Source organism: Mirounga angustirostris, unplaced genomic scaffold (genome assembly GCF_029215605.1).
Source record: "Mirounga angustirostris isolate CCGP_5_RB_7025 unplaced genomic scaffold, mMirAng1.0.hap1 SCAF_15, whole genome shotgun sequence".
Taxonomy (NCBI): Eukaryota; Metazoa; Chordata; class Mammalia; order Carnivora; family Phocidae; genus Mirounga; species Mirounga angustirostris.
The window spans coordinates 34,295,330-34,307,357 of record NW_026991723.1 but is presented as its reverse complement, the minus strand read 5'-3'; the positions used below and the strand labels follow the sequence as shown (position 1 = coordinate 34,307,357).

The following is a 12,028-nucleotide window of genomic DNA, read 5'->3' as shown; positions in this document are numbered from 1 at the left end:
CTTTGTTTTGTTTTTGGAAAATCCACAATATGTTTCAATTGTTTAATTGTGTTTGTACAGTGCATGTCATATGTTTAACAAGCCACTTTATCTTGCCTTTTATTTTATCATTTTCCCTTGTGTTTTGTTCCAGTTCGCCGTGTCCCACCAAGATTCTCTATCCCACCTACTAATCATGAAATCATGCCAGGTGGAAGTGTTAATATCACCTGTGTGGCCGTGGGGTCACCAATGCCTTATGTGAAGTGGATGTTGGGGGCAGAAGATCTGACACCGGAAGATGATATGCCAATAGGAAGAAATGTACTAGAACTGAATGATGTGAGACAGTCAGCAAATTACACCTGTGTGGCTATGTCAACACTGGGTGTCATTGAAGCAATAGCACAGATCACTGTCAAAGGTACGCTTAATGGTTTTTGCTTTGAGGGTCTGGGTACATTCAAGTCTCCTGACTAATGTCCCTACAAAGTCTACCCTTGGAATTCTAAAATGAATCAATTCATCTGAGTTCAGTTTTCAAAGTCTAATCGTATCTATGGTATCGTTTAAAATACACGTATCTAGGTAGGGAGATTCTTAAAAGGACTGATAGCCTAAGTAATGATAATCATCAATATATTTAACAATCCGCTGGGCCGGAGCAGTAACCAGGCAGATTGAAAAACGTTAGACACTGTCAACCATTATGATAGAACTGATGCAAACAGGTTTCATATTAACCCAGAACTCTGGTGAGAGTGCATGATAGAAAAATACAAGTAAGTATTAATAAATGCTCAAATCCATGAAGACAAAAGAAAAAGAGAGAATTAAATCAGCATGATCTAATAATAGATGTTTTAAAATTTTGATGGGTCTTATCATTAAAAATCAAACTATAAGTGGCATTATATTCTATTTTAACTTTAACTCTTATCTTCAATACATGAAGTGCTCAAAAAATATTATTTTATTTAAGTGCACTAAATGTAACCGAAGTTACAAATTTCACGAATATTTTTAAAACAAAGAAAACAAAAGTAAGTGTGTGGGGTACCAATTGTTTTTATAAGTGTTTATAGAATTCTTGAATGCTTTTGTAAAAACAGTCAGACTGAGGATGACTTTAAGTTCTTGCAAATGTCTGGAACTACTGCAAAAATGAACACAAATTATCTTTGCTTTCCAGGAAGTATGATCCTAAAAAATGTAACACACATGTTGTAATTGGTGTCATATCCCCTACCAAGCATATATATCAAATATATGCAATTAAAAAGCAATAATGTGACATGAGAACAAAAGTACATGCCATTGTCAACATTTTAGTCATTTAAAATAGTAACGTTGTATTGAATATCCGTAACTGTATTCAGCATACTTAGACTTATCCATACGTATAGGCACAAAACCTATACTGTGCAATAAATGTGACAGCAAAGCTAACGTCTGTTAAGTTTCAGTAAGCACACCTTTAATTAGCAATATTTTTACTTACCTTAATAATTCAGAAACACATCTAGGGAAAATTTGGATCATCTACTTTTTGAAAAATGTCAGTCCAGTATATTTGAACATTTGTTCAAATGTCTTTTTATTATTATTTTCAGTAAAATCCCTTGGCTAAATATTATCATTCTATAGTTCTTAGAGTAATATGCAAATATTGAATCACCTTTCTTATAATAACTAGTTCAGTTTCAAATATTTGAAGGTTTACTGAAGACCTTCAAGAATTCAAAATCAGGAGTCACATTAACTAATATCTTGTTCAACTTCTTATCTTTGTTTTCCAGGTTCTTGCCATTCCCTACCCTCTCCACCTCAAAAATAAATAAATATAAGGGTGAATCCTGTAGGCAAAAAAGTAAATCAAAACAAAAAGAGCAAGTGGAAGAGAGTGAGGATGTGTCCCAACTCATTCATTCAGTTGGGTGTTCATTCAGTTAACACTGCTAGGCGGTATTCTAGGTATTGGAGATACACATGTAATCAAGTACAAGTTTGCAACTCTTGAAAAGCTGCCATTCTAGAGAGTATTATACTTTTCTGCCTTTATGTTGACAAGGAAAAAAAAATACAAAAGGGCTGATCATATGAGTGTTACATTCTGGGTTTTCTCTCAAAAGTTAGGTGGTAGCTATAATTTCAGGTATTACTGATATTGAATATAGACTGCATATTATGATAGTAAACTGCTTTAAAAAGTTATTTGTGAATATGCTTTAATTTAGTTCAACATTTTTGAATATCAACATTTTGAATATAATAATATTAACTAAAAACATGAATTTGAAATTAATCAATTTGAAATTTACTATTCTTTCTTACCTTAAAATTCTTGGTTAGATTATTTTGTTTTTTTTAGGATTTTATTTATTCATTTGAGACAGAGACAGACAGACAGACAGAGAGCATGAGTGGGGGGAAGAGAAGAGGGAGAGGGAGAGGGAGAAGCAGGCTCCTCTCTGAGCTGGGAGCCAGACTCCATCCCAGGACCTGAGGATCATGAACTGAGCCAAAGGCAGATGCTTAACCATCTGAGCCACTCAGGCACCCCTAGATAATTTTTTTAAATTATAGTAATATTATCTATGTCTTATAACTGGAAAACAATATGGATATTATTCTTCCATAGTGATTTAATGCCATTTGAATATATTACAAATTGTGTTCTTTTCAATGTTGGTATTTAGTTATATCATGTATTTCTTGAAGCAAGAGGCTAATTGGCCAAACTCTTGGTTATAATAATAGTAATAATTGCAATTAATGTTTTTTGAGGGTGCTGGATACATTCTGAGAGCATTACTGGAATAGTTCATTAATCTTCACAGCAAACTCATGAAATACAGTTACCCAGCTGTACAATACAATCCAGTGATAGCTCTTCCCATTTTCCACATGTGAAAACTAAAGCAAAAAGAGGTTATGCAATGCATCCAGGATCACATAGCTAATAACTGGTGGATTTGAATACAAGCCTCAAATTACAGTGCTCTAATGTGCTTTTAGTAAAAGGAGATTTGTCCCCTATGCATCTTACTATACATCCTACCCACTTAGAAAACAATCTTTTGTTATAATTTAATCTAATCAAATCTTCAGTAGATAACATAATTCTGTTATTCCAGTAGTAGAGCTTATGGATCTTTGTAATATCTTAGAGCTGATGGGTATTCACTGTCCTTTTTTTCTCCTCCTAAGCCTTACCCAAACCTCCAGGAACTCCTGTAGTGACCGAGAGCACAGCCACAAGCATCACATTGACGTGGGACTCTGGGAATCCTGAGCCTGTCTCTTACTACATCATTCAACATAAACCTAAAAATTCTGAGGAACCTTACAAAGAAATTGATGGGGTGGCAACGACACGCTACAGTGTCGCTGGACTAAGTCCCTACTCGGATTATGAATTCAGGGTTGTTGCTGTCAATAACATTGGGCGGGGACCTCCCAGCGAGCCTGTGCTAACGCAAACCTCAGAACAAGCACCATCCAGTGCCCCACGGGATGTACAGGCGCGGATGTTAAGTTCAACCACCATTTTGGTACAGTGGAAGGAACCTGAAGAACCAAATGGACAGATCCAAGGATACAGAGTTTATTATACAATGGATCCCACTCAACACGTCAACAACTGGATGAAGCATAATGTAGCTGACAGCCAAATCACTACTATTGGCAACTTAGTGCCCCAGAAAACATATTCTGTCAAAGTTTTGGCTTTTACCTCAATTGGAGATGGTCCTCTTTCAAGTGACATACAAGTCATCACTCAGACAGGAGGTAAGTCTGGTTCTGGATGGAGAGTAGGGAAGGAGGAAAGGAGTAGGTGCTAAGAGGTGTGAATGGTGAAAACAAAGAAAGGACAAAGATAAGTATGAATTTTAATTTTTGAAACTTAGAGTTTCTAAATGAGAGGTTAAGATAAGACATCTGGAGCAGAACAGGCATGGATACCTGAAAGACTAAGTAATACTTTTAAGTAGAGGGATGCATTTAGCATCTTTTTAAAAAATTTGTACCCAAATGACTTGAAGATTTTTCTGAATGAGATGGATGAGTGCATCCTCCATGCAGCATTTTGAGAACTATCCTGCTTTATACTAGTGACTCTGATAGAATACTCTTACAAAATTATTTAACTTATGAAAGATTGGGTGGTTGGGCGCCTGGGTGGCTCAGTCGGTTAAGCGACTACCTTCGGCTCAGGTCATGATCCTGGAGTCCCTGGATCGAGTCCCGCATAGGGCTCCCTGCTCGGCAGGGAGTCTGCTTTGCCCTCTGACCCTATCCCCTCTCATGTGTTCTCTCTCATTCTCTCTCTCTCAAAATAAATAAATAAAATCTTTAAAAAAAAAGAAAGAAAGATTGGTTCAAGATAAAGTTAAAAATAAAACCATTTGTCAGGGGGCCTTACACATTTAAATGTCTTCTATTTTCTAAGCAGCTACCCACTAAAAATACTCTCCTAATGGATTTTTGACTTTTTTTTCTTTGTATGGCTTCGTGGGTGGAGAAAGACAGTTATCAAGATCCTAGATCAAACTTTGGGGCCTCATTGACTCATTTTACTGGGCATTCGGGCGGACATCACACTATTTTATGGAGAAACACTAGGCCTTTCAAGTGGTTTTATTTTCATAAGTGTATATAAGACCTCTCTGGTCTTTGATTCAAAGGGATCAATTTTGCCTTAGGTTGAGAATATGACATAGCAACTTTCTTCTAAAGTTTATTCTTGAACATCTGAGAACTATTAATTTGACTCCTATGAGGTGTTGACACCTCATAACTTGCTTTAATCTCAGTGTTTTGGCAGTATGCTATTGGTTTGTTCTGAGAATCTACATAAAAACCATATTATTAAGAAACATATTATTGGACAGAGTAGTTATAATCTGTAGGTGTAACTCATTGGTAATCTTGGGAATGAATTTTCTGAGGTGTCAGAACTAGATAAACCTATGTTTAACCCTGACTTGTTTTCATGTTTCATGTCTTATGAATCATGTCACTGAGGGTGTTTACCTATTTTCCCTGGCTACTAGAGATCTCAGAACATATTTACAGCCTGCCTGAATTTTATTTTTTATACTGTTGTTGTGTTCTTGCTGTTTGCTCATGGATTTATTATTTTCTCTAATAATATGAAATATAGCTATAAAAAATATACCTCATCATAATTATACTAAAAAACATTCATATATTTTCCCTACTTGGCTTTTGCAGTTCTTCTGTACTTGTTATATTAATATACAGAAAAACACTGTAGATTAATTTTTCTATATATCTCATATTGGAAAATGTAGAAATCTGTGTATCTTGTTCTTTTTCTTGACTAAAACTGGTCAATTGTTATGAGATTATTTTTTATTACACTATTTCAGCAGCTCTCTATTTAAAGATAACAGAAAATATATATGAAGAGCATATACCTGTGCTCCAGTTTTTCTGATTTTTCAATGGTGATATATTTTTTAAAGATTTATTTATTTGAGAGAGAGAGAAGAGAGAGGGAGAGAGAGAGGTGGGGAGGGGCAGAGGGAGAGAAACTCAAACAGACTCCCTGCTGAGCATGGAGCCCAGACGCAGGGCTCAATCATACCACACATGAGATCAGGACCTGAGCTGAAATCACTAGTCAGATGCTTAACTGACTGAGCCACCCAGGTGCCCCTCAGTGGTATATTTTAAAAATCCCTAGTTTTGGAGTAATATAACCAGAGTTTGAATCCTGGTCTACCATTTTTAGCTCTATAACCTTGGACAAGTTACTTCATTTCTCTGAACTTCAGTTTTCTCATTATCAAAAATAATAGCCACCTTATAGAATTTAGAGGTGGTATTTGGTTTCTATGGCTGCTGTAACAAAATACCACAGACTGGGTGGCTTGAACAGGAATTTACTGTCTCTCCATTCTGGTGGCTAAAAATCTGAGATCAAGGTGCATGGAATTGGTTCTTTCTCAGGGCATCTTCCAGCCCTCTCTCCTAGCTTCTGTTGTTTTGCTAGTAATCTTGGCTGTTCTTGCTTTGGAGAGACATCACCCTGATCTCTGCCTTCATTGTCACAACATGTTCTCCCTGTGTGTGTGGCCTTCTGTCCAAATTCCCCCTTTTCATAAGGATTCCAGTCATAATGGATAAGGGCCCAACCAAGTGACCTCATCTTAAATAATTACATCTGCAAAAATCTTATTTCCAAATAAGGTCACATTCTAAGGGTTAGGAATTCAATATATGAAATTTTGTGGGTTACACTTCAACCCATAACAGCACTATAGATTAGGTAATAGATAAAAACATTTTATAATTTAATAAGTAATATATAATCATCATCATATTAAAAACAGCTACATATGCTGGGTACTCTGCTGTGAACTTTGCATGTATTAATATTACTACCCAGTTAGGTAGATGTGGAATTACCCCATTTTCCAATGAGTAAATTGAGGATTGAAGAAGATTCAGGAACTTATTTTTCGGGCATAAGGTTGGTAAGTGGGAAAGCAGAATTTAAATCCAGGTACCCCAGCTACTTTAAAGCATCATTATTTTCAAATTAATAACTTGCTTTTGTGATAGTTTCAGAGCCTGCTAGATTTTTGTGCCCACCAGGTGCTCAATAAATAGAAGCAGTAAACAGTCATTCATTTATTCATATCTTTATTTAAGAATTATATGTAATTTACCTTTGAAATACTTGAGGTAGCTATTATATTATCCTAGTACAAAAGTACATTAAACCATTTAGATGTAAAAAAAAAAAAAAAAGCTTATCTGAAAGTAGTGAAAGGTATACCTCTTTTCACAGGTTATTATACTTGATCGCTAAATTTGGTGTTAAGTTTTCAAACCACATATTTAAACATAAGAATCCATAATGTTTTATAACTTTTTTTTTGTCTGATACCAGGAAGATTTAGGTATCTTAGACACCAAATACTTCATGGAACTAAATCCAACCAAAATGTAAGAATCCTTGGGAATAATGAGAATCTTTATATTCAGAACAGAGAAGACAGACAATAATGCTCTTGGTCACAGTTTATTGAAAGATATAGAACTGGTGTTTAAATAGACCATATTTTGGTTTTCTGTATCACCAAAGGACATAATATGACATAAGCCATAACTCAGTTAAGGCAGTGCTACAACAGGGACAATTGAGTTAATGTGATCCAGGGACTCTGAACTTAGAAAAATCTGGATGAATGGGTCACAGATGCATTAGAAGAGTTGTTCCCAATCTGTGATATTTTTACATTATTTCCAAGAACCTTGTATAATAGTTGTACTTTTAATATCCATTGATTGAGAAGATATATAATGACATAATGACTTGTGCCTGCCAAGATCAATAGGCTAAGAAAACCTTCCAAAATAGCACAATGATTTGATCTATTCCCTAGGCTTAATTAGCAAAGGTCATTTGATGTTAGTGGACACCTGCCAAATACAATGATGTTAGTTCTAATATAATTAATGCTGAGCTGCTCCTTTTTTTTCTTGCTGACTATTTCTTAGAATCATAGCTAGGGAAAAACATCAGTATGAAATATTCTTTTAGAGAGGCTATAGAAAATTTGAGGATATAATTATTTTCACTGCAATTTTATCTTTCCCAAACCTATGAAAATTTACTAAGATGTATATATTTCTCAAGTATAATTTAATTTCATATATACAAAGATATAAATTTCTATGTCTTCTATATCTGAAAGCTGTTCATTTCATTTTTTATCTTTAATTTGCTGGCACTAATAGTCCTGTTTTTGTTTAAAACTGGACTCTGAAGAAACAGTATGTAGTAAAAAATTGACTTTAAAAGGGAAGTTGTAACTTTTGATCTCATCTAAGATTATTGTTAACATATAGATGTAAATGGAGGATTGATAGCAATTTATGTGTTTCTGAATAATACAGAAAATCGATATATGATCTATTTATAGTCAATAATATTTCCCCTTAATCATGACTGTTCATACAGTTGATAATATTAAGTGATTTTAAATGGTCTTCGATATGAAAATATTTTGGTTAAAATAATTATGTTCTAGAAACACAGGTTAATCTTCCAATTTTTCCATAACTTTAAATCTTGGCATTACAGTCAGTTGCCACTAGTTTACCTTAAAAATGTGGAGAATGCAGTATATATGCCATTGTCAAGGGAAGAATTTATATTGTGCTAGAAAAAGATCTCTACTATTAGAATACACATTTTAAAAGGATGTCTTTTTATATAGTTTTCTTGTATAGATAATGATAATAAGAATATACGGTAACTATATTGTATAAAAGAAGTACCAATAAAACTGTGATAAAGAATGTAGTGAATTACATCTAAAACCTAATGCCCTAAAATGTTGCCTGATGTTCATGCTAATTGGAGCCATTCTAAATCTGTTAAATCCTAATGTCTGTTTTTTTTTTTCTTTCTTTAGAAAACATATCTGACTTCTAATTTTTCTGTGCATTTAACAGATTCTTGGGAAAAGATTCTTGATTTCTATGTGTATACATTAGTAGTATAGGTCTTTGGAAGGAAAAGAATTATGTCTATCTACTAAATAAATACTGAGTGCCAACTTTAAACTTTTTGAAGAAGCTAATTCTACTCCAAATTCTGGGCGTTGCAGAATTGTTATTTAAAAAAAATTAAAAGTAAAAACAACAACCAACAAAAAACTATGACATTTAGAGACATGACAGTTTAGGTTTCCAGAACTTGCTAAAGCATTTCATTAGTATATGTCAACAGGCCTAAATAAGCAAACTAGAAAAAGACTGATTTCCCATTTCCCAAGTTATGAGTACAATTTAAATGCATTCTTAAAATAGTTTTAGCAAAGGAGCTAAAAGGAATTTGAGTAAAGAAGCTCTGGATGTAAATACAACTGTAATAAAATTTAACTTTTCACACTGATGTTTAATGACAATCGAGAGTAAGATGTGTGCAGGTGCTTGTGTATTAAATACTTATTTTATCAATGATATATTTTATACTATATCAATGATACTTACAAATCAGACTCCTTGTTTTGAATTTTGTTTTGTTTTACTTCCTCTATAATTCTGGTGTTGCTTTTATTATTGTTATCATTTATTAAAATGCTAGATATATTTTCAAAAGTGTACCTTATTAAAGAACTAAGTATTTTCTCAATAATAGGTTTCCTATTTTCTCTGAATATATTTCGTATTTATAATATGGCTAAGCGAAATTGTTGGCTAGCCATTTACTACATGTTAACCCCTATCTCTTTAGAGATATTTGCTTAATTTTACTTAAGTATTGATATCTTCTAATATTATCAGCATTTCAGATGACATACAGATATTCCCTTCATCTCTCATTCATTCTCCATTCCTTATCTTTGAGTTGCCTTCAGGTATTTATATGGAGTATAATAGTAGTACTACTCAAATACTTTACATCCATCAATGGGTTTATAATCTTATTTTAGAGAATTGATAGCTAATATTTGTATTTCCTTGTGGACATTAAATAATCAAGAAGAAAAGTATAATGCTGACACCACTTTACAGAATACAAACATTTCTTAAATATAGTTTTAAGGAAAAATTATAAGTTCTACCTCCATTTCCTCTGCCCACATCTAAATTCTAAATTTGGTTTATGGTCAATAATATCACATCTCTCTTGCTAATGAAGAATGATTGTACTGAAGTTTCTGGATGGGCTTTTTAAATTTTTCCCATGAGTTTCCAGAATCTCAGAGTTTCCTATAAAATTTATGTTCAGTTAATTGATGAGGGAAATACTGTAACACAGAAAAGCTCTTAAATAAAAGAATAAATAGACACAGACAAACAAGAAGTGAAGATAAAAGATTGCCAGTAAGGTTGAGGTGTAAAGACTGAGAACATTTGAAGAGAGAGAGAGAAGGGAAGGAGGGGGTAGATAACACAAACATAAATGTTAATAGAATCCGAAGCCACCATAATTGACACACAAGTCTAACAGAACATGAAGTACTCCCTGTGTTTCCAAATAGTACAGAGAAATAAGACCATTTGGAACCCCCTAAAGTGCGTCTTCATATACATATATTACGACCATTAGGACTACTGTGTTTGAAGAATGTAAAAATAAATCCATTAATTTCACAGCTTTTTTCTTTTACTTTGACTCTCAGTCTTATTGTGGTTGTTTCAACTATGGCTAAATGACTCTGAGGAAGCATCTCTAAGTGGATCTTCAATTCCCAGGGAGATCTAAGTAGTGGCACCTTAAGGTGTTTATGAACATAGAGCCTGATATAATAAAAAGGTCTTTTAAAGCACTGGTCCATTTGCTGGATTTCGCCTGTAGACATAATTTGCCCCCTATCGTGTTTTTCAATTAATTTAAATTAATTCAATTAATTTCCAATGGTTAAAAATGGAAAGATTTCACCTAGAAGATTCACTATCAACTTCTGTTGAAAAATCAGAAGTTAGGCAAGTTTGGACCAACGTTCCACAAAGTTGCAATCTCCTGGTGCTGAATACTACCAACTCCTTCAGGTGGGCCGGGCAATCTCCCATTGGCCCCAGACCCCACCCGGTCTCTAAGTGATCTGCCTGATACCTCTGGACATTTGTATTTCTTTTTTTTTTTTTAAGATTTTATTTATTTATTTGAGAGAGAGAGCGAGAGAGCACAGAGGGGAGGAGCAGAAGGAAAAGCAGGCTCCCCGCTGAGCCGGGGAGCCTGATGTGGGACTGGATCTCAGGACCCTGGGATCATGACCTGAGCCGAGGGCAGACTCTTAACTGACTGAGCCACACAGGTGCCCTGGACATTTGTAGTTCATCACAAGTTTAACATCTAGTAAATTAAATTACCCCCCAGACCACTTCAAAAGAAGGGCAAGATAGAAGCCGAGGAGGAGAACCTTGTATATATTATTTGAAGTCATCTGACCACTATTTATTTTGTCCAAGAATAAAATGAACAGTACACCCTCTGAAGCTTTGAGCCTGTTTAATTCATTATTTAGAGGGAGAGGTGTCTTAATAGAATTGGAGGGTCAGATGAAGTTTGTGTCACTAAATAAGGATGAAACATTGAGACCCACTGGGAATTTGTTCAAGACAAATTAAAAGCAAAAAAAGTAAACAGTTTAAATAAGAAAAAGTTAATTAGATTCCCAAAATGTTTTCAATCAATGTCAATTTATTATTAGCATTAGGCAGGGAGGAAATACATAACAGGCAGTTATAATCCTGAGAGTAGCCCTTCAGTTCTGTCCATGTTTTTAATTCTTGACAATACTGTGTTCCAGTTTGGTCTAATTCAGGAGTTATCATAAGGCTTTCTTCTTTCTCAGATTTGTGGAAGTTGGGAGAAAGAAAAAAGGAAACAAAAGTAGAGAGAAAGAAGTGACCACACACATATGCATATGTGTGTGTATTTTTAGGCTGAGAATCCCTTTAATCATCTGAATATTAAAATCCAATCATAACTTCCCCATCTGTCTGATTGTTCTTGGCTTCCATTGTTGCTCCTGCCAGGCTTTTGGTATTTCCTGTTTAGAACTAATGTGTTCTCTATTTGCTTTGCTATTTTCCTGTTTATTTTTCCCTCTTCGTCCGCCCCCCCCAACCCTTGCTCTTGATCTTTGATCTTCTTTTGTCTCAATTTCTCAATCTGGTTGATTGTGTTAGGTCTCTCACTGGGTGAGTACTTACAGAAAAAAAAGAAAAGAAAAAAAAAAAGATACCTTGTTTAGAAAGTATGTTCACAGAGCCATCAAATTAATGAGTATCTCAAGGCCTGTGATAAAAAAGGAGAAAAGATGATGAATGCAATTAAAAATAAGAAGCATTGACTATTGGCTGCCTTATGCATCAGGCCAAACATGAGATTGTATGCTTACACATGAGGTACATACATACACACACACACACACACACACACATACACAGGTTAATGCACCAGAGGAATAAAATAGGAATACTGGAAACCATTCTGGTAGATCTGTTTAGACTTTGATTTCTTTTTATTTTTTATTTATTTATTTTTTTTTAA

The 12,028-nt window shown here is 34.3% G+C and overlaps 1 protein-coding gene across 2 annotated transcripts in view; it reads left to right on the top strand.

The window, feature by feature from the left end:
• Window positions 1-12,028, top strand: part of PTPRD (protein tyrosine phosphatase receptor type D) — a 2,419,801-nt gene that overhangs the window by 2,211,960 nt on the left and 195,813 nt on the right. For both annotated transcript variants that reach the window (XM_064580091.1, XM_064580092.1), the window contains 2 exons: window positions 134-403; window positions 3,190-3,771. In XM_064580091.1, coding sequence (XP_064436161.1) covers window positions 134-403; window positions 3,190-3,771 — 852 coding nt within the window. The remainder of the gene's footprint in view (window positions 1-133; window positions 404-3,189; window positions 3,772-12,028) is intronic.